Source organism: Schistocerca piceifrons, chromosome 1, assembly GCF_021461385.2.
Source record: "Schistocerca piceifrons isolate TAMUIC-IGC-003096 chromosome 1, iqSchPice1.1, whole genome shotgun sequence".
In the NCBI taxonomy this organism is placed as follows: domain Eukaryota; kingdom Metazoa; phylum Arthropoda; class Insecta; order Orthoptera; family Acrididae; genus Schistocerca; species Schistocerca piceifrons.
The window spans coordinates 280,876,068-280,894,679 of NC_060138.1; the positions used below are offsets into that span (position 1 = coordinate 280,876,068).

Genomic DNA, 18,612 nt, shown 5'->3' on the forward strand with positions numbered 1-18,612 from the left:
CACTACTGATAATTTGTGTGTAGTGTACAGGCAATGAGGGAAGTAAAAGGCTGTCTCAGTGTGGAAGTTTTCTGTTAACAGACAAAAAGTCAGTCATGATATGGTTCACTGATGACTTAGCAGTGGTCAGGGGGAGGGAAAAACAGCATGAATGCAATCAGATGCTTGATGAAATGGAATATGTGCTGACTGATGGCTGTAGTATATACACAAATAAAAAGGAAAACTAATGTAATCAAGAACATAGTGGCTGGACATTCTGGATGGCTAAATGTTAGACTTGGAGAAAAATATTTTGAAGATGTAGATAAATTCTGCTACCTATGATGTTGAACATATAAATAAGGAAGATGCAGGAAAGATGTAGTAGCAATGATTGCTGAAGATAAAAGGGCTAATTATAAACAGAAGCAACTGGTAAAATCCAAAAACATGAATCCTGTGACCAGAAAAAGATTTATGAAAAGTTATGTTTGGAGTACAGCTTTGTATGAAGCAGTACATAACAATGGGAAAGAAATAAAGTAAATAATTAGAAGCCTTTGAAATGTGTTACTTCAGGAGTCTGTTCAAGATCAAACAGATTGACTGAATAGAGATTGAAGACACCTTGCAGTGAATCAATGAGGTAGAAAGAGCCTAATAATGCACATATAACAAACACCAGAAATTTCTGTTGATGCCATGTTCCTTGATTTCAGTAAGGCATTTGACACCACCCCACATGGCCATTTAATGAAAAAATTACAAGCTTATGGGGCATTGGAGCAGACCTGCAATTGGATTCAAGACTTTCTTGCAGGCAGAACTCAACACATCGCTCTTAATGGCACTGAATCAACAAACGTAAAGGTAATATCCGGAGTACCACAGGGAAGTGTGATAAGACTGTTGCTGTTCACAATATATATAAATGATCTAGTAAAAAGTGTTGGATGCTCTTTAAGGCTATTTACAGTTGATGCAGTTGTTTATACCAAATAGCAACACCAGAAGATAGTAAGAATTTGCAGAATGACCTGCAGAGGATTGATGAATGGTGCAAACTCTGGAGTTGACCCTGTACGTAAATAAATGTAACATACTGCGCATACATATTAAAAGAAATCCAAACTGTACAGCTACACTATTGATGACAAACAGCTGGAGACAGCGTCTTCCATAAAATATCTAGACGTAACTGTCCAGAGCAACCTTAAGTGGACTGACCTTATAAAACAGGTAGTGAGAAAAGCAGATACCAGACTGAGATTCATCGGAAGAATCTTAAGGAAATGTAACTCATCTATCTGGAATACCTATCAGTTAGGACTGATAGAGGAGAGAAAGAGAAGATCTAATGAAGAGTGGCGCGTTTCATCACAGGATCGTTTAGCTGGTGAGAGAGGGTTACAGAGATGCTAAACAAATTCCACTGGCAGACGTTACAAGAGAGGCATCGTGAATCATGGTGAGATTTGATATTGAAATTGTAGGAGAGCACTTTTCAGGAGGAGTCAGACAATATATTACTTCCACCCCACATACATCTTGCATATTGATCACAAGGAGAAAATTCGAGAAATTAGAGCCAGTACAGAGGCTTACCAACAATCATTCTTCCCATGCACTATTTGCGAGTCGAACAGGGTTGGAGGGATCAGATAGTGGTACCAAAAGTACCCTCCACCACACACCATTAGGTGGCTTGTGGAGTATGATGTAGATGTAGATGAATAATACATAAAATAATGAAAAGGCAAGCACTCACCTATAGCTGACCGATGTGTGGCAAATAGAAACACTCACCAGAATACAACATTTACACTAGCTTTTGAGCTCTCGTACTTACACTAGCAACAGTGCACACATTCACATTCTACATCTACATCTACATCTACATGATTACTCTGCAATTCACATTTAAGTGCTTGGCAGAGGGTTCATCCAACCACAATCATACTATCTCTCTACCATTCCACTCCCGAACAGTGCACGAGAAAAATGAACACCTAAACCTTTCTGTTCGAGCTCTGATTTCTCTTATTTTATTTTGATGATCATTCCTACCTATGTAGGTTGGGCTCAACAAAATATTTTCGTATTTGGAAGAGAAAGTTGGTGATTGAAATTTCGTAAATAGATCTCGCCGCAACGAAAAACGTCTTTGCTTTAATGACTTCCGTCCCAACTCGCGTATCATATCTGCCACACTCTCTCCCCTATTACGTGATAATACAGAACGAGCTGCCCTTTTTTTGCACCCTTTCGATGTCCTCCATCAGTCCCACCTGGCAAGGATCCCACACCGCGCAGCAATATTCTAACAGAGGATGAACGAGTGTAGTGTAAGCTGTCTCTTTAGTGGACTTTTTGCACCTTCTAAGTGTCCTGCCAATGAAACGCAACCTTTGGCTCACCTTCCCCACAATATTATCTATGTGGTCTTTCCAACTGAAGTTTGTAATTTTAGCACCCAGGTACTTAGTTGAATTGACAGCCTTGAGAATTGTACTATTTATCGAGTAATCGAATTCCAATGGATTTCTTTTGGAACTCTTGTGGATCACCTCACACTTTTCATTATTTAGCATCAACTGCCACCTGCCACACCATACAGCAATCTTTTCTAATACACACAACTGCACAGACACCCAAACACTCACACCTGCAGCCTCACACATCTAAGCTATAGATGAGTGCCTGCTTTCGTGTATTTTACATGATAATGAATATAATTATTTATAAACATAAAATGGTTGGGGCACATATTATGGCTTGAGCTTTAACTGAAAACTGTAGTTGAAGGGATGATGGAGGGGAAGGAGTTCTGCAGCAAGCTGAGACATGAATATACAAGGCAAATTTTAAATCCTGTAGGATACTGCAGTGTGCTGAAATGAAAAGAATAACTGAAAAGCGACAGGAGTGGAGAACTGCTTCAAATCCACTTTACAGTTGATCACTTAATCATTAAAGAAGTCCAATTTCTTAATTTTCTTTTCTAATACTAAAACCAAAATATTCCTCTTTCAGTGTTACCTTTCAGTTTTTGTTTTCTTTCTGTGAGTAATATGGAGAATTCGTCCTGGCATGTACAGCTGTGTGCGGGAGAATCGTCTAACAGTAAAATCCCTCTCAAAAACGGCAGATTCCTGTAAAACATTCATAAAATAAAATAATTTATCTTGTTTCGTACCTAAGAAGTTCACATATTTGAGAACAAAATGTGACAGATACAACGTAATCTGCAAAAATAGGCATGTGATTAATAGCATATAAAGCAAAAAATTAATGAGACTAGATGAAAGGAAAGAATGTAAATAATCACTGTACATTGCTTGTCATGTTTATTGTAACTTACTTCTGTCTGCACTGGTGTCAACTTTGTGTTGTTTGTTACTAGTTCACCTTTTTTAACTTCTTTCTAATTGTTATCCTTTCACCTTACTTTTTGTTTCTTTTAATTATTTTTAGACAGTACATTTACATATTTTCGGTACTTCATCCTCTCACACCATTTCTTTGTGTCATTAAAACAGTTGTTAACTAGTACAGTTTTAAAGTCTAAGATATTTACACGATTTTCAGTTTGCCATTGAATTTTACACAGAATGAAACAGATTTAATGTAAAATCTAATTTCCTTACTGTTATTATCAGTCTTGTATCAAATGTGAGACCCCGTATCAGCAGAAAATGAGTTTCAAGGAGGATTTTTATGATCTCATCCACACAGTGTGATATTCACTATAATGATGTGTGTTGACAGTGACAGCAGAACATGAAGAATGACCATTACTTCTACAAAGAGACTGAGTAATGCTGTTGTATGGTGACAGCAAACAGTGCAGTGTGGGCTGTTATATGAGGTGGAGCAAGTTAGGCAAGAACGATGTCACAAACAAATGTTCATCAATTCTCAGGTGTCTGTTGTTTCAACTGTATTAGAGACTGATCAAGAGAAAACCATGTGGCTGTGGTAATAATTCAGTTTGATATGTATCACTTTCAATATTTTTTGCAGAATGGAATGGTTTCATTTTTCAGTTTCCATATCCCCAACATGGTAATAGCTACTGTATTTTACTTGTACTATGCTTTTGAAAAGAAAAAGAAACACATAGCAGAAAATGGAGAAAAAATCCTTGACGGAGGATGCTTGTTGCACTTAATGAGTGGCAAGAGAGTACTTTTACAGTGCAATCCCTGAGCAACCAAACAGTCAACAAATTACTTAGTTTTTATCCACAGTGTCTTCCATGACTAATTTACATTCTGTAATCAACACTGAGCCTACTTTCTTTCCATTTATTCCTGATGGAAGATTGTTTCTTACTTTATTATTGATTCTTTGTTGTGGATACATACTCCATTAAAAATACACATATCAAAAATAGCCAACACATGCACAGAAAAGATATCAGGAAATAACTTCCATGGAACTAGAGGGAATCACAGAGGGCAAAAATTGTATGGGTATACAGAAATTTGAGTACACCCAACAAATGATCAAGGATGTTGGTTGTGTGTGTACTCTGAAATGAAGAGACTGGCACAGGAGAAGAAGCACCAGCTGCTTGCATCATGCCAATCAGAAGACTGATGGTGGAAAAAAAGTTCTTCAGTTGTTTTTAAACATGTTTATTGAAATAACTTCTCCTAAAATCATTAATTATGAAGCACAGATTAAAAGTAAGAGGGGTAAAAACTGACAGTGTCAGAAAAAAGTTCACATATTGAACATAGCCATTTTAAGGTTGCAAGACACCCATAACATCAGTGTATGACAAGGTAGGGAGGAAAATTAGGGTTTACTGTCTCATCAACATTGAGGTCATTAGAGGGGATGCGAAGGTAATAGGTTGTGCACTTTCAAATGAATCATCTTGGTATTTGTCTGGAACAATTCACAGAAATTGCAGAAACCTAAATCTATATGGTCAAATGTGGATGAACTGTCATTCTCCCAAATGCAAATCCAGTGTGATAACCATTATGCTACCTCACTTTGTGTTTGCTGTAAGTCCCCTATTCAGCAGTATGCACTCACATTTTTAATGTATTGTCTTAGTTTCACATACTTTGTAAAGGTTATTACTAATAAAATTTTCGTACTAATTTAACAACTAATGGATGCTATGCACCTTGCCTTTTGAATCATTATCTGAGCTACACAATCAGCATTCCTCAAGACACTAAAAATACCTGGATACTGACATTTATTAGATCCACTCAAATAAAAAGGAGAACAAAAATGTTATGATTATAAATTATTACAACTTAGGTCGAAAGTAAAATGTATCTTATTATAAACATATACAATAGAGATCTCTGGCTAGAGAAAAATTACAGTACACTCCATAGCTTTGTGCCCCACAATATAGTTTCTCTGCACATGGGTTGGAAAAGCCAAACATACATTATCCTGTGTGGTGGATTCCTAGTACTGCAACATTCAGTAGGAATGAATGGGAGCAATGGCCTATCTGAAATGGTTCAATATTAAAGTATGCATGAAAAACTTTACAGAAATACACTGATGTGTGTAGACAAGCATACTTTAAAGGCAGATTGTGGCTGTACTCAAAATTAGGGAAAGTAACATAAAACAGGATCATAAAGCCCACACTATATGAGGCAGATCACCTCTAACATTAATTCAAATGAATGGACTATTCCTGCTGTCCAACTGTAGCACAAGTTTGTAATAATGCACTGTTGACAATAGTGGAACAGAATATTCAAATAAAACTCTTGTGCCATATTGTAATACACTGCCTGCCAAAGCCACCCAGAATGGGAGAAAAAAAGAAAATGAAACTTCACAGATTGAGAGAGTTATTTCAGTGATTACAGAACAGAATTTGTACTATGATTCTACTTATCAGTATGGCATTGCACTGCATCTGGCTTGTTCCATGCACTGATTTGTTTGGCAATGGTGTCATAAAGCTGTTGTATCCTCTCCTGAAGCAAGCAGTCCACAACTGTTTCACTGGTCCTTCACATTCTGTATATGGTTACTGCTGGGGATCTTGCTGGCTACAGGAGTACCTCAATGTCACACAGGCACTTCATACAGACACATGCCATGTGAGGATGAGCATTGTTCTGTTGAAAAATGGCACCATGATACTTTTGCATCAGATGTAACACATGATGATGCAGGATATCCATAATGTACCATTGTGGCATCCTAACAGCTGTGACCTGAAGACACAGCCAACAGTGTATCACCTCATGACATTAGTAGTAAGACAACTCTCTTTCCAAAACATTGAAGAATGGAACCTCTTCCTCGGTCAAAGTAATACTCACCAACAATGTTCATCCAGGGTAGTGCAGAACTGTGCTGAACACAATGCAACACTATTCATCAGCTTGCTGCCTTATCAACACACCAAACCACACACAGCTGTTTCTGTACTGATGTTAACAGAAGCCTATGAATGAGATTGTAATTCTATAGTCCAGCTGGTGCTAGTCTCCGATCAATGATGTGGGATGACACACAATGTTGGAGGGAGTCCATTACCCATTCTCAAATGATGGCCACTGATGTGAAAGGGTACAATGTGCTTCAGAACTATTGGTGTTCCTCCTCTGTCAAAGTTGACCAGCACCTTGGTGATTGACAGCTTTTACGTAATCCCGCACATTCCCACACAATCCAACACTGGGCCACTGTCACACACAAATGCCCAAAAAATCAGGATATTTATGACAATAAACTTCAAGTGTTGTGACTCGCTGATCTTTCAAAGTGCCGCCACGCAGTTACGTGCGTCCTCTACATGCGGCGCTGCCTGCCAGCCATGCAGCAGCAGCGCCACCTAAGAGGCCAGTGAGCCAACGGCCGCTAGACTCGGATCAGTTATGATTTGACTGTTAAAGTTTACACACGTCTTACTCTGTTTACTTGATCTGTGACTTTCATGTATTGCGTCTTCCTTGAAATATATTTGTTCAACTTGAAGTTATAACATTAAGTAATTTGCATCTGGATTTCCTATAATTTATGTCAAGGAAAACCTGGTTTCAAATTATTGTATGAAAAGCATTGAAATGCGGAACATTTTTCATACATTATATTTGTCTAGTATGTTTCTTTCTATTACTTTGTTTCATATTTTCTGAATTTTCATTTCCTTCATACAGTATTTTTCTTCTGTTTGTTGTGAACAGCTTGTATTGATGTGTTGTGACCATTTGATTGCTGTGACCTGCATGGTAATTGGGAAGGTTACTATGTCCTGTATCCTGTATGTTTGATGGGAAAGTTGTTATCAAGAACCAATGATAAGTGGAACTAAACAGCTCTGAATGATCTTTATCAGTACTATTCGTTATCTCAAAACTCCACATAGTGTGATTTTCAATTGCTTTTTAGAATTTTGTTAATGTATTTTCCAGTTTTCAAAGAAGGTTCAGTTATTTCATACTTAAAATTAAGCACTGAGAAACTGACACAACTGTTAGAGATCATAAATGGAGTGAGTACAAGTATATTGTTGTGGGTTGCATATATTAGAAATCAAGGCACCACATTAGATAAGTGGTATAAAGGCTTCCTTCTATCCTGCTGAAGTTCTGTGAGTATGACAAGTCTGAGAATGGTGGTGCAGTGATCGCTTCGTACTCATCAACTCATTCCCTCTTATTGAAGTGCACAGAAGTGTAAGATTAATTGTGACTTAGTACAACCAACTGTCAGGGGTAACATACGTACATATGTACATAGATATGTATGTACAGACATAAACCACTGAAGTGATTTCAACCAAACTTGGTACACATATCCCTTACTGCTGGACAACAGTTGTTGTGGGGGTAAGAACCACCTAACGTCATAGTTCAGGAGACATGATATCAAACAATAAGATGCATGATGTGTGACATTTAAATTTATCACTCCTGTTCTACTAACTCTATTTCCAATAAATTTTGTAGACAGTATCCAACTATTCCACTAAATACACCTACAAAATTATATCATGGAGCCACACAAAGTTCAGAGATGCTCAAAAAACTGCCAAATCATGCATGATATTTAAATTTATTACATCTTCGTTTTTAACTCTATTTGCAACATATTTTGCAGATGATATCCACACATGCCACTGAATGTACTTAAACAACTTCTGTATTTCAATGCACAGCATGTAATTCATGAGATATGGTGTCATCAACACTTACAAAAGTGAAAAAATGCTGTGTCATGCTTGCTGAAGTTATAACACATGTATTATTTACTACTAAGACACTTCTACAATTGAGTCAACTTCAGGAAATCCCTGACATCTGGAAGCATTTTTGACAGCTTTCAACTCTGAAATGCGAACAGCTGTAGGTAAAAACAATAGCTGTCTATAGGTCTATGAAGAGGTGTTGCCAAAGAGACATTTACAAAATTGTGATGTAGATATGCGAAACAGCTGCACCCAACATATAGACACTGTCACAATCATGTTTCTTGATCTGGAAACTGTACTTATACATTTTTATATTATTCATATTTCTTTGTATGAATATTTCATAATTACAAAGACGTTTTCACTATATGGAAATGACTTTTTTTTTATGGTTCACTACAAAGACAGTTAATTTTTTATTTTCATTTCTAATTGAAAACTGGCAAAATGAATAACGGAGCAATATCAGGCTTGTCAGCTAGTAAATATATGTAAGAACAATATTCACTGCTAACTGATCAGTTATAGTACTGATATATTATAATTGTTACATGTAATGGCTGCTTATGTTACAGCAATGCCATGAGTCCACAGTTATACTTGCTTGCCTTTCTGGTAGACCCCTCTTGTACCTTATAACAGACTCAAGTGATTAGTTTTCATTAAATAGGCAACAGCTGTGACTCATGAGCCGATTTCGTGAGCATACAGAAATGGCAAGCTCAGAGATGATGTCATGAAACCTGCTGGTGATTTTAACACATTCCAGTTAGGCCATAATGACTGCAGGAGTTCCCCAGAAGCTGTAAACCTTTTCATCTTCTTTGTGTGGCTCCTGCTTAAAAGATGAAGGAGAAAAGCAAATCAGCATCTGTTTCAGAAATACTGTCATTGATTTCAAAACTATCATTGTCAATTTTGGAACCAGATTCTTCAAGCAGACCTAGAGTTCCCCCATCAGTCAATTGTCCTCCATTTCATGACAAACTTTTGCAATCAAGACAACTAAGGAAGAACACTGCAACAGCAAATGTATTGGAGCTGATCACACCTGTGGTATGCTTTTCAAGACACGTAGCACTTTGTGGAAGCAGGATCATCCATCTAGTGGCTCTCCAAAGTACTAAAAAAGTGAACAATTGACTTCAACCTGTCACTGTTCAGAAATAACGCATCATGGGGTAACAAACAGCAAATCTCCACCCAGAAATTCTTTGAGCACTGACTATTAGGGAGATCACAAGGCACCCATAATTTGTACGGGCAACTGGTAGTGACTGGAATGTGTCAAAGACAGTATACATAGCTCATTTCCGATTCCTGAGGACTATTTTCTCTTCTACAAACAGGTACTTGTCTTTTCTTTTAAGCTCTTGAGAAAAATGAGCTAAACTTGTGTTTCTCTACACGTATCCATTCAATATGCAAATGATATTCTGCCAGACATAACACATCGGGGGACAAACAATCAGTCTTTCACACTTTCTGTTACTGATATTAAATGACCTTTCATTTTATTTGGAAAATTCCTTCCAGTCTGATTAAACACATCAAATTTATATTCGCTTTCAAATTTGGCCTCAACAAAGCTTCAGCACTTTTTGCTTATAGAGCAGTGTGGGAAGAGGTCCAGTTTCTTCCTATAGCTCTGTATTTTGATTTTCGTAACTCAAAAGACATAGAGTGGACACTGGAAACTTTGAGAGTAGAGCAGATACTGTTCTGGCTATATACCAAGTAGCTGACAGGATGTTAAACCCTAACTTTCCTTTTGCTCCAAGTGAATGTTTTAGTAATTACCAATGCAAAAATTGTCCTCCAGTGGCTTTAAGGAGCAGGCTGATACACATTTGATAAAACCAACTAATGAATGATGCAGCAGTGATATACAATGGCAAATTTCCCATATGCTCCAGACATTTGTTAAGCTTCAAACTAATATTTGTAATAAAAAAAATTTCAATAGGGTTTGTCTAATGAAAACAGCAACACTGTCAGATTTGTCCCAAAATTCTCTTCATGCAGCAGCCCTCAAAAAAATTCCTACAAGTGAAGAACTATGCAGCTTTTTGTCTTCTTGAAGTAACTGGTCAGTAGAAGGAGAAGAATTAGTACCACAACAGAAAAAAAAGTCGTAGCAGAGATGGTGCTGCACACAATACCAGACTGCTCAAAGCCTAGTAGAAATTATTATTATTATTATTATTATTATTATTATTAAGGTCTCTTTGCTACCTTAGGTGACGGGAGAGGTTTGGGAAATGTCATGGAACCTGAACTGGGAAACTAGTAGCTAAAGATTTACATGTGGGAATGCTCACTTTGTGCTTTATGCCATGAATAAGTCTCTCTAAGCTGTATTTGTCAGCCAGTCACATGCCTGTGTGAGTTAATTTTAACATGCTTATTGATTCTTTTTAATACATTGAATGCTGTGTGACTAAATAGCAATTTTAAAAGGTGCTTTGGACTGCTACAGCCCACTCTCTTAGCTAGAACCAGTATTTCATCTTTGATAAGGAAGGGGGGGGGGGGGGGGGGGAGAGAGGGGTTGAAAACTGACCGATATGGATGAGTGACTGTCAGATTGGTCATTCTGAACATTCATTTACAGACCTGCTGCAGACTGAAGGATCTTCTTGCCTCTTTTTAAAAATCTGTTTATGCCCTCATTTGCATTTTGTTGCCTTTACTGACAGACTGTATATGCTCTCTTTCAGTGTCCTACACACATAGCCCACAGTCATGGGGCACTGAAGCTGATGAGGTCATGTGATCTTAAGTCAGCTGATCAATAGTATTTCCCAAATATCTGCCACAATTTTACTTATATGACTTTTCTAACCATGTCTTATTGTTATTGCTTTTCTATCTCTTTCAACTCCTGCTAGTCTCTGTGCCACAGCCAGCCAATTCCAAATGGAGTTTCTAGTTTCATTGTAACCAATAATGATAGGTGATATATGAAACTGTTACAATTTTTAATGTTGTTTACTGTAACACCCAGATATGATGAATTATGACACCAAAAATGAAAACAAAATACAGAACATCACACTGCAGTCGATTCCTCATTATTTCAATGCTAATATCCACACAAAAGACATTCAGAGTACGAGGGAATCAAATCTATTTTTTATTATTTTGCACTTATTCCACTTTTAAGACTTACTGATGAAGCAGCTTTCTGAGCATAAAAGAGTCATGTCCAGATATTGTACATAAGTGCTGTATGATTGACATCACTATTGAGCACAGGAGAAAGTAGCCTTTTGTTCAGAGCACAATGGGAACATATCCACTGCCAAAGTCTGAATGGTTTGTTTTATTGGCATGTGAGCTCTAATCAAAGTGGACTGATGATTATGAGAACAATATTTTATGGTACTTTTACAGTAATTGTTACATTAACACATTTTTCTTTTAATGCAGGAGATGATACAGCTGTTGAGGGGTGGAACTTCTGCAGCAGCTGACAATAATGTCTGCAGTCAAGATCGAACAGAATGCACAGAGCAGAGTAAGAAGACACTCTCAACATCCTGAGAAATTGAAGAGGAGACTTAGGCAATGGCAGTGAAACTGTGGGCAGGAGTATACTACAAGGAATGACCCCCCCCCCCCTCCCACTGCCCCTGATGCGCCAGGATACTGCATGTTGCAATGTCACAATTAACTCAAATAAGAAGAGAGAGGAAACATATTGCATTCCTTCTGTTATTGCAGTGATTACAGTTGGCAAAATGTGTACTTTAGGGAACTTGTTCAGTCAGGTTCAATTATGAGGTGTCAGAATAATTGGTTCTGGAAATCCTAAAGATGTTAGCTAGAAATATTTTTGATGGATTGGAGTAAGATTTAGGGTGTGTAGCCTCTACATGTAATAAAATAATCATATATTCAAACAGTTGTGCTGGGCAAAACAGAGACTTTAAAATGTCATTGTCTCTTTCGAAGTTATATAAAGAGCCCAGTGTGAATTCTCAACCATGATAGTGTCTTTGGTTTAGTGGAGAAAGCCAGTAGGAAAATTTTGCAGATTTACACACTAAAGGATTGTATGGATATTGTTAGAAAAGCAAAGAAAATGTCCCCCAGATCTGAGGTCATTGAAATGAAATTCTCAGACTTATTATTTATTGGAAGCTTGGAGAACTCAGTAATGAACAGAAAAAGATGGTTGGTGGTTATGGCTACAAACAGCTGACTATGAGGTGGTAACATTCTAAACTAGAACTTCCTTTAACCCTGATGTTTAAGCACATTCTGAACTGATGTGCCATTTGATGAAATTGTCTTAAGAAAGAAACCCACTCATTCCATGACATACTTTTTGTAACATCCAGCAGGGTCCTATTATATTCAGTAACCAGTTTACCAATAACAACAGTGAATAAAAAGTACACACAGACTTACTGCTATATATTACAACTTGCATCACCATTTTTCAAGAATCTACTGTGTGACACTGCCATAAGAGCTTCTTCAGCTTTGCAAGAGCAAGGAGGTGAAAGTGAATATTTTTTCTTCAAACCTGAATTGCACGACTTCCTGCTGGAAACATTGCTTACAAGCAGACACGGGGAATAAAATTAAAATTATATATTCAAGAAATGTGTTTTCATTACCAGTACTGTTTCCTTAATGAAACTTGTAGAGTAGAATCAAGAGGAAGATACAAGTGCAATACCATTCAGTGCACAAAAGAATCAAATTCAAAATTTTACTTCTCTATTCAAGGTAGCATGTAACAGTACTTAAATTTACCCTTACTCAGCATGAGAATACATTACACAAAATGTATTTTGTCATTTAAACTTTTTAAAACTGTGTAAACTTTTTCCTGTAGTTAATTATCCAACAAAGACTTCATGTTTATTTTTCTCAAAATTCTCTTACTGTAACTAGATTCCCTTGTGCACTGAATTCCCAATTATGTTTCCTAGTTCAATATAATTTGATTTAAAAATATGTTCAGCAAAATATAATTTGTGAATGATTTAAAACATACGTTCATTAGGTTGTAATTCCTGATGAGATAATCAGGTGCTGTTTTGGTCTTTGTAGTTAACATAGTAAATGTGTTTTTCTTTTTCTATTAATTGTAAGATGTACTAAAATGAAATATAATAAATATTGTGAAATAAAATATTGTCAATAGTAGACTGTACAAATATCCTTTATTCATTGTGTGATTGGCCAATTTCAAGACTAAGTCATTTTCAAGCACCTACAAAAGAATACTGAATATGGTGAACTACATTAAATATATACACCATGGGAAACCATTAAACATCACTCAATTGTGTTTAAATTCTATAGAAGTTGTCTTATTTGTACATAAGCACTATGCAATATGTTGTACGTGTTGTGATATACAATCGAAATCACATTTCATTTGTGAAGCCATTTATGAAATACTTCATCTATATTACAATCTAAGAATGAAAACATTATTCTACAACCATATAACCACGTCATCTCATGTGTAAATCACAAGACTTCTAAGTCAGACTACAGTTGAAATCAGCTGTTCTAATTTCTAACGAAGATACAGTCAAAGATAACATATATGACTATCAATAATGTACATCTTTGTATATTACATGCTTTGCTGGATGCAAGTTAATCTTGTGTACAAAAACAGATTTTATGAAACATATATTACATCAAAATACATTAAAGAAACATATTTTACAATGAAGAAGTGGTATATACAGAAATGTACATTATAAAACAATATTTATACATATTCAAAGTACAAACCCAGGTATGTATTTAAATAAGAATGAGTACAAAGTAGTTAAAAGCATGACATAGCATGGGGATAATTTAATTTACAAATTCTTAGTTTTGTCAAGAATAAGATAGGGATCAGAGAGGAATAAATACTATCATATTATCATCTAAAAAGAAAAATGATGAAACTTACCAAACAAAAGCGCTGGCAGGTCGATAGACACACAAACAAACACAAACATACACACAAAATTCTAGCTTTCGCAACCTATGGTTGCCTCGTCAGGAAAGAGGGAAGGAGAAGGAAAGACAAAAGGATATGGGTTTTAAGGGAGAGGGTAAGGAGTCATTCCAATCCCGGGAGCGGAAAGACTTACCTTAGGGGGAAAAAAGGACAGGTATACACTCGCACACACACACATATCCATCCACATGTGTGTGTGTGCGAGTGTATACCTGTCCTTTTTTCCCCCTAAGGTAAGTCTTTCCGCTCCCGGGATTGGAATGAACCCTTACCCTCTCCCTTAAAACCCATATCCTTTTGTCTTTCCTTCTCCTTCCCTCTTTCCTGACGAGGCAACCATAGGTTGCGAAAGCTAGAATTTTGTGTGTATGTTTGTGTTTGTTTGTGTGTCTATCGACCTGCCAGCGCTTTTGTTTGGTAAGTTTCATCATCTTTCTTTTTAGATATATTTTTCCCACGTGGAATGTTTCCCTCTATTATATTCCTATCATATTATCTGTATGACATGCTGGACCAAAACTTTGTTTTACAGATAATTATGGTTTACTTTATGTCCATAATGGTAGCAATCTGAATAACATGTCCACTACTTATTTTAATTATATTGTGAATAACGCTGTACTTACATGGTTTATATTTTATTAATAACTTAGTCATGGCTATATTTTATTTTAGTTTTTATTAACTTTAATTCAGTTAGAGCGCATATCAACTTCCATGCTGTACTAAACTGGGTATACAAGTTGCTTTTGTATGTGGTACCTATTACTTCAGTAATTCTTTGAGATTCATTTGATTTCTAACATGTATGTCTCTATTACTTGGTGTATTGTCATGTTTTATATTCTGAAGTGCTGTAACAATATTTACAGGCATGTGGATCACCTTGGATTGTATATCAATGATTAGAAAGTGGTGTCTTATAGTCATTATTACTGTACACCTTGCACTGCTGCATTTTGTGAAAGTACGTATGATATGTTGATGTGTCATTCATGTTAAGTTTTCATCTCTCACACACTTCATAAATAATGAGATGTATATTACCTGAGTTTCAATTACATGCTGCTTTTACAATTATGCTGCACCGTGAAGTAACAGAAATATGTATAGGTGTAAAGCAGGCATTGTATACATTTATTATATTTCATTGTGCTGCTGTACTTCTTCAAGGCTATATGTATTGCATTTTAGACAAATAATATGATAGTCCCTACCCCTCTCTGATCCCTATCTTATCCTTGACAAAAGTGAGACTTTGCATATTATTTTACCACTATGCTATGTTGTTCTTATAACCATTTTGTACTGATTCTCACTAAAAATACATATTTGGATTTGTACCTTCAATATGTACAAATATTATTTTATAATGTATATTTCCATGTATACCACTTTCACATATAACTCATGTTTCATTAATCTATTTTGATGTAACACATGTTTCATAAAATCTGTTTTTGTACATAAGATCAACTCCCATTTATTGGCATACCTGCAAAGCAAGTAATATACAAAGATCTGCTACCTTTGAATGTATCTTTGCTATAAATTAGAACAGCTGATTTCAACTGTAGTCTGTACATGGAAGTCTTGTGGCTTACATAAGAGATGACATGGTTATATGCCTGTAGGAAGATGTTTTTTCTTAGACTGTAATGTAGATGAAATATTTCACAAATTGCTTCACATACAGAATTTGTTTTCAAGTGCAGTGTGGCTACTCAGATTTGGAAAAGAAATTCCTGAGAATTCCAGGTGTGAGGAGGAAGATGGTGTCAAGAAGCTCCTCATAAATTAATGGTGAGTGGTGGAGGGCATTCAGCATACCACAGTAATGACTTTTCTTTCTTCTCAGCTGAGCTACTTATCAGCCATAAGCAGTAGTTTAGCTGAAGTTTTGAAACATCAAAAATGTATATGGAATAATGTTTATATAATTAACACACTTTGAAGTATTAAGTATTTTAAATTTTGTTATTTATAAAACTCAATAAAATTCAGTTTCAATTTTAAGAAATTACCTGAGATTTCCACAATTTTTCCACTTGACATGAAATTCCCTGAGAATTACAGGTTTTTCAGAAGAACTGCCACCATGAATTGTATGTCACAACACATATAACATATTCCATCATGTTCATGCATAAGTAAGTAAGACTGCTTCTATAGAATTTCAACAAACTTGTAGTCATATTTATGATTTTCCATGGTGTATATGTTAATGTAATACATGACCATGTTATGAATTCTTTTGTAGGTGCTTGAAAACAATAGTGTCAAAATCAGCTGATCACATAATGAATAAAGGACAACTGTACAGCCTATTATGGACAATGTTTTCTTTCACAAAATTCTTGGGAGACTGTGGACCCACACTTGAACCAAATATTCAATAAAATAAACAACTAGGTAATAGATAAAGTCTGCCACAACCTTGCAAACTGTTAAAACTACTAATATTTTAGGACTGGTTTTAGTGACACGCATCAATTTAATCTTCAGTCAGCTTTCAAGCTAGCTCACAGTTATATACAGTACTGAGTGAAGTTGTACAAGCACTTCTACAGCTCAGACTGTTCTGAAACTAATTTCTGTGTATAAGGATACCTCACTATACAATGCTCTCGAGTTAGCTGTAACAGCTCTTCAATTTATATAGTTTGCTAGTCATAAGGAGCTCTGTTTACAATAAAATAAATTGCAGCATATCAAATATACTCACACTGGGCGGCAATGTCTCTGACGTATTAAGTAGCAGAGGTAAATGCCCTGTTGTGTTGGGAGCAGGTGCATCACTCTTCCATGTAGTTTCCAGATCACGGGCAGGTATGCCAAAAAGTGCATATCCAAAGCCATTCAGAAGAATACGATACTGGGGAAAATTTTAGAATGAGAAACACAGCACAGAAAAATGTGGCAGGATAACAAATGAAATGTCAAACAATATTTAAACAATGGAAAATCTTTGACTGAATAACAACAAAATGTGTTTGATCACAATATCAAGTCCTTCAACAATGACTGGTTTCAGTCAGCAATGACCATCTTAAGATCTGTTCCACACCATGCCCTAGTGTGATAAAGCCATAATGACATCATCAAAACATAAAAATACACTCCACAAAGCATCATCATGTAGAACTAAAATATCGTTAAAATAGGCCACGTTGTCGACACAGTCATTTTGCAACTGGTGTTACTGTCATAGTAACACCAACTGCAAAATAACTGTGTGGATGATGTGGCCTATTTTACATTATATTTTAGTTCTACATGACAATGATTTTCTGAGTGTATTTCTATGTTTTGATGATGGTATTACAGCTTTATCGCATAAGGGCATGAGGTAGAACAGATCTGAAGATGGTTATTACTGACTAAAACCAGTCATCACCGAAGGACTTAATGTTGTGATAAAAGACTGGAATAAAAAATATTTGACAATACCTGGATCACTGTTTTATATTTGCAACTGTGATACAGCTTATAAAACAACAAAATGGAAAAGATATTTCCTACTGGCCACATAGAGGAGCCATGGGGTCGCAGACAGGCACAACGGAAGAAGGCTGTTAAAATATTAAAGCTTCCAGACAAAGTCCTTCCTCTGCAGTAGAAAACACATTCACACAAGCACAATTCACATACACATGGCCACAGTCTCAGGCCGCAGGAGCCCACTGCAAATGCCTCTGACAGAGCAGTCATCTGCTGGGATGGGGGTAAGGATGAGACATGACATGGGGAAGGGAAGGTATAGCAGGGTTGAGCTGGGGGAAGATGCTAGAGAGATCTTAGTGCTGCCTGTTTGAGCATGTAGGGGTTTGGAGGGGACAGGATATGACTGTTGGGTACCATGTCAGGAGGCTGTGCTGGGGGAAGGTGGGGGAGAGGTTTCATGAGGAATCGTGAGGGGGAAGGGAAGACGAGAGAAACAGGAAAGGGAAAATGATTTGTAGATGGGTTGATGAGATGGAGGGCATGTGTAATGTTGGAGTGGGAGCAGAATAAGGTGTATGTATGAGAGACAGGGACTGCCAAAGGTTTAGGCCAGGAGGGTTATGAGAGTGAAGTTCTGACCTGTGCAATTTAGAAAAGCTGGTTTTTGTAGGAAAAATCCAGATGACACAGGCTTTGAAGCAGTTTTTACAGTGACACACATTATATTGGGCAGAATTTTTGGCAATTGGATGGTCCAGTTGTCTCCTGGACATGGTTGGAGGGTGACCATTCATGAGGACAAGCAGCCTGTTAGCTGTCATGCCAGCTTAGAAAGTGGCACAGTGGTTGCAACTTCGGTGGTAGATCACATGGCTACTTTCTCTAAGGGTAGGGGGAAGAGATGCCTGTGATAGGACTGGAGTAGGTGGTGGCAGGAGGATGTATGAAACAGGTCCTGTGGGTAGGTCTACTGCAGAGATATTAGCTGCGATGCAAGGGGTTGGGATCAGGA

At 36.7% G+C, this 18,612-nt stretch overlaps 1 protein-coding gene across 4 annotated transcripts in view; it reads right to left on the reverse strand.

Moving 5' to 3' along the window:
- LOC124785083 (diacylglycerol lipase-beta-like) overlaps window positions 1–18,612 on the reverse strand; it is an 853,236-nt gene that overhangs the window by 14,037 nt on the left and 820,587 nt on the right. For all 4 annotated transcript variants that reach the window (XM_047254152.1, XM_047254151.1, XM_047254150.1 and 1 more), the window contains 2 exons: window positions 16,882–17,031; window positions 3,022–3,134 (listed from right to left, as the gene is read on the reverse strand). In XM_047254152.1, coding sequence (XP_047110108.1) covers window positions 3,022–3,134; window positions 16,882–17,031 — 263 coding nt within the window. The remainder of the gene's footprint in view (window positions 1–3,021; window positions 3,135–16,881; window positions 17,032–18,612) is intronic.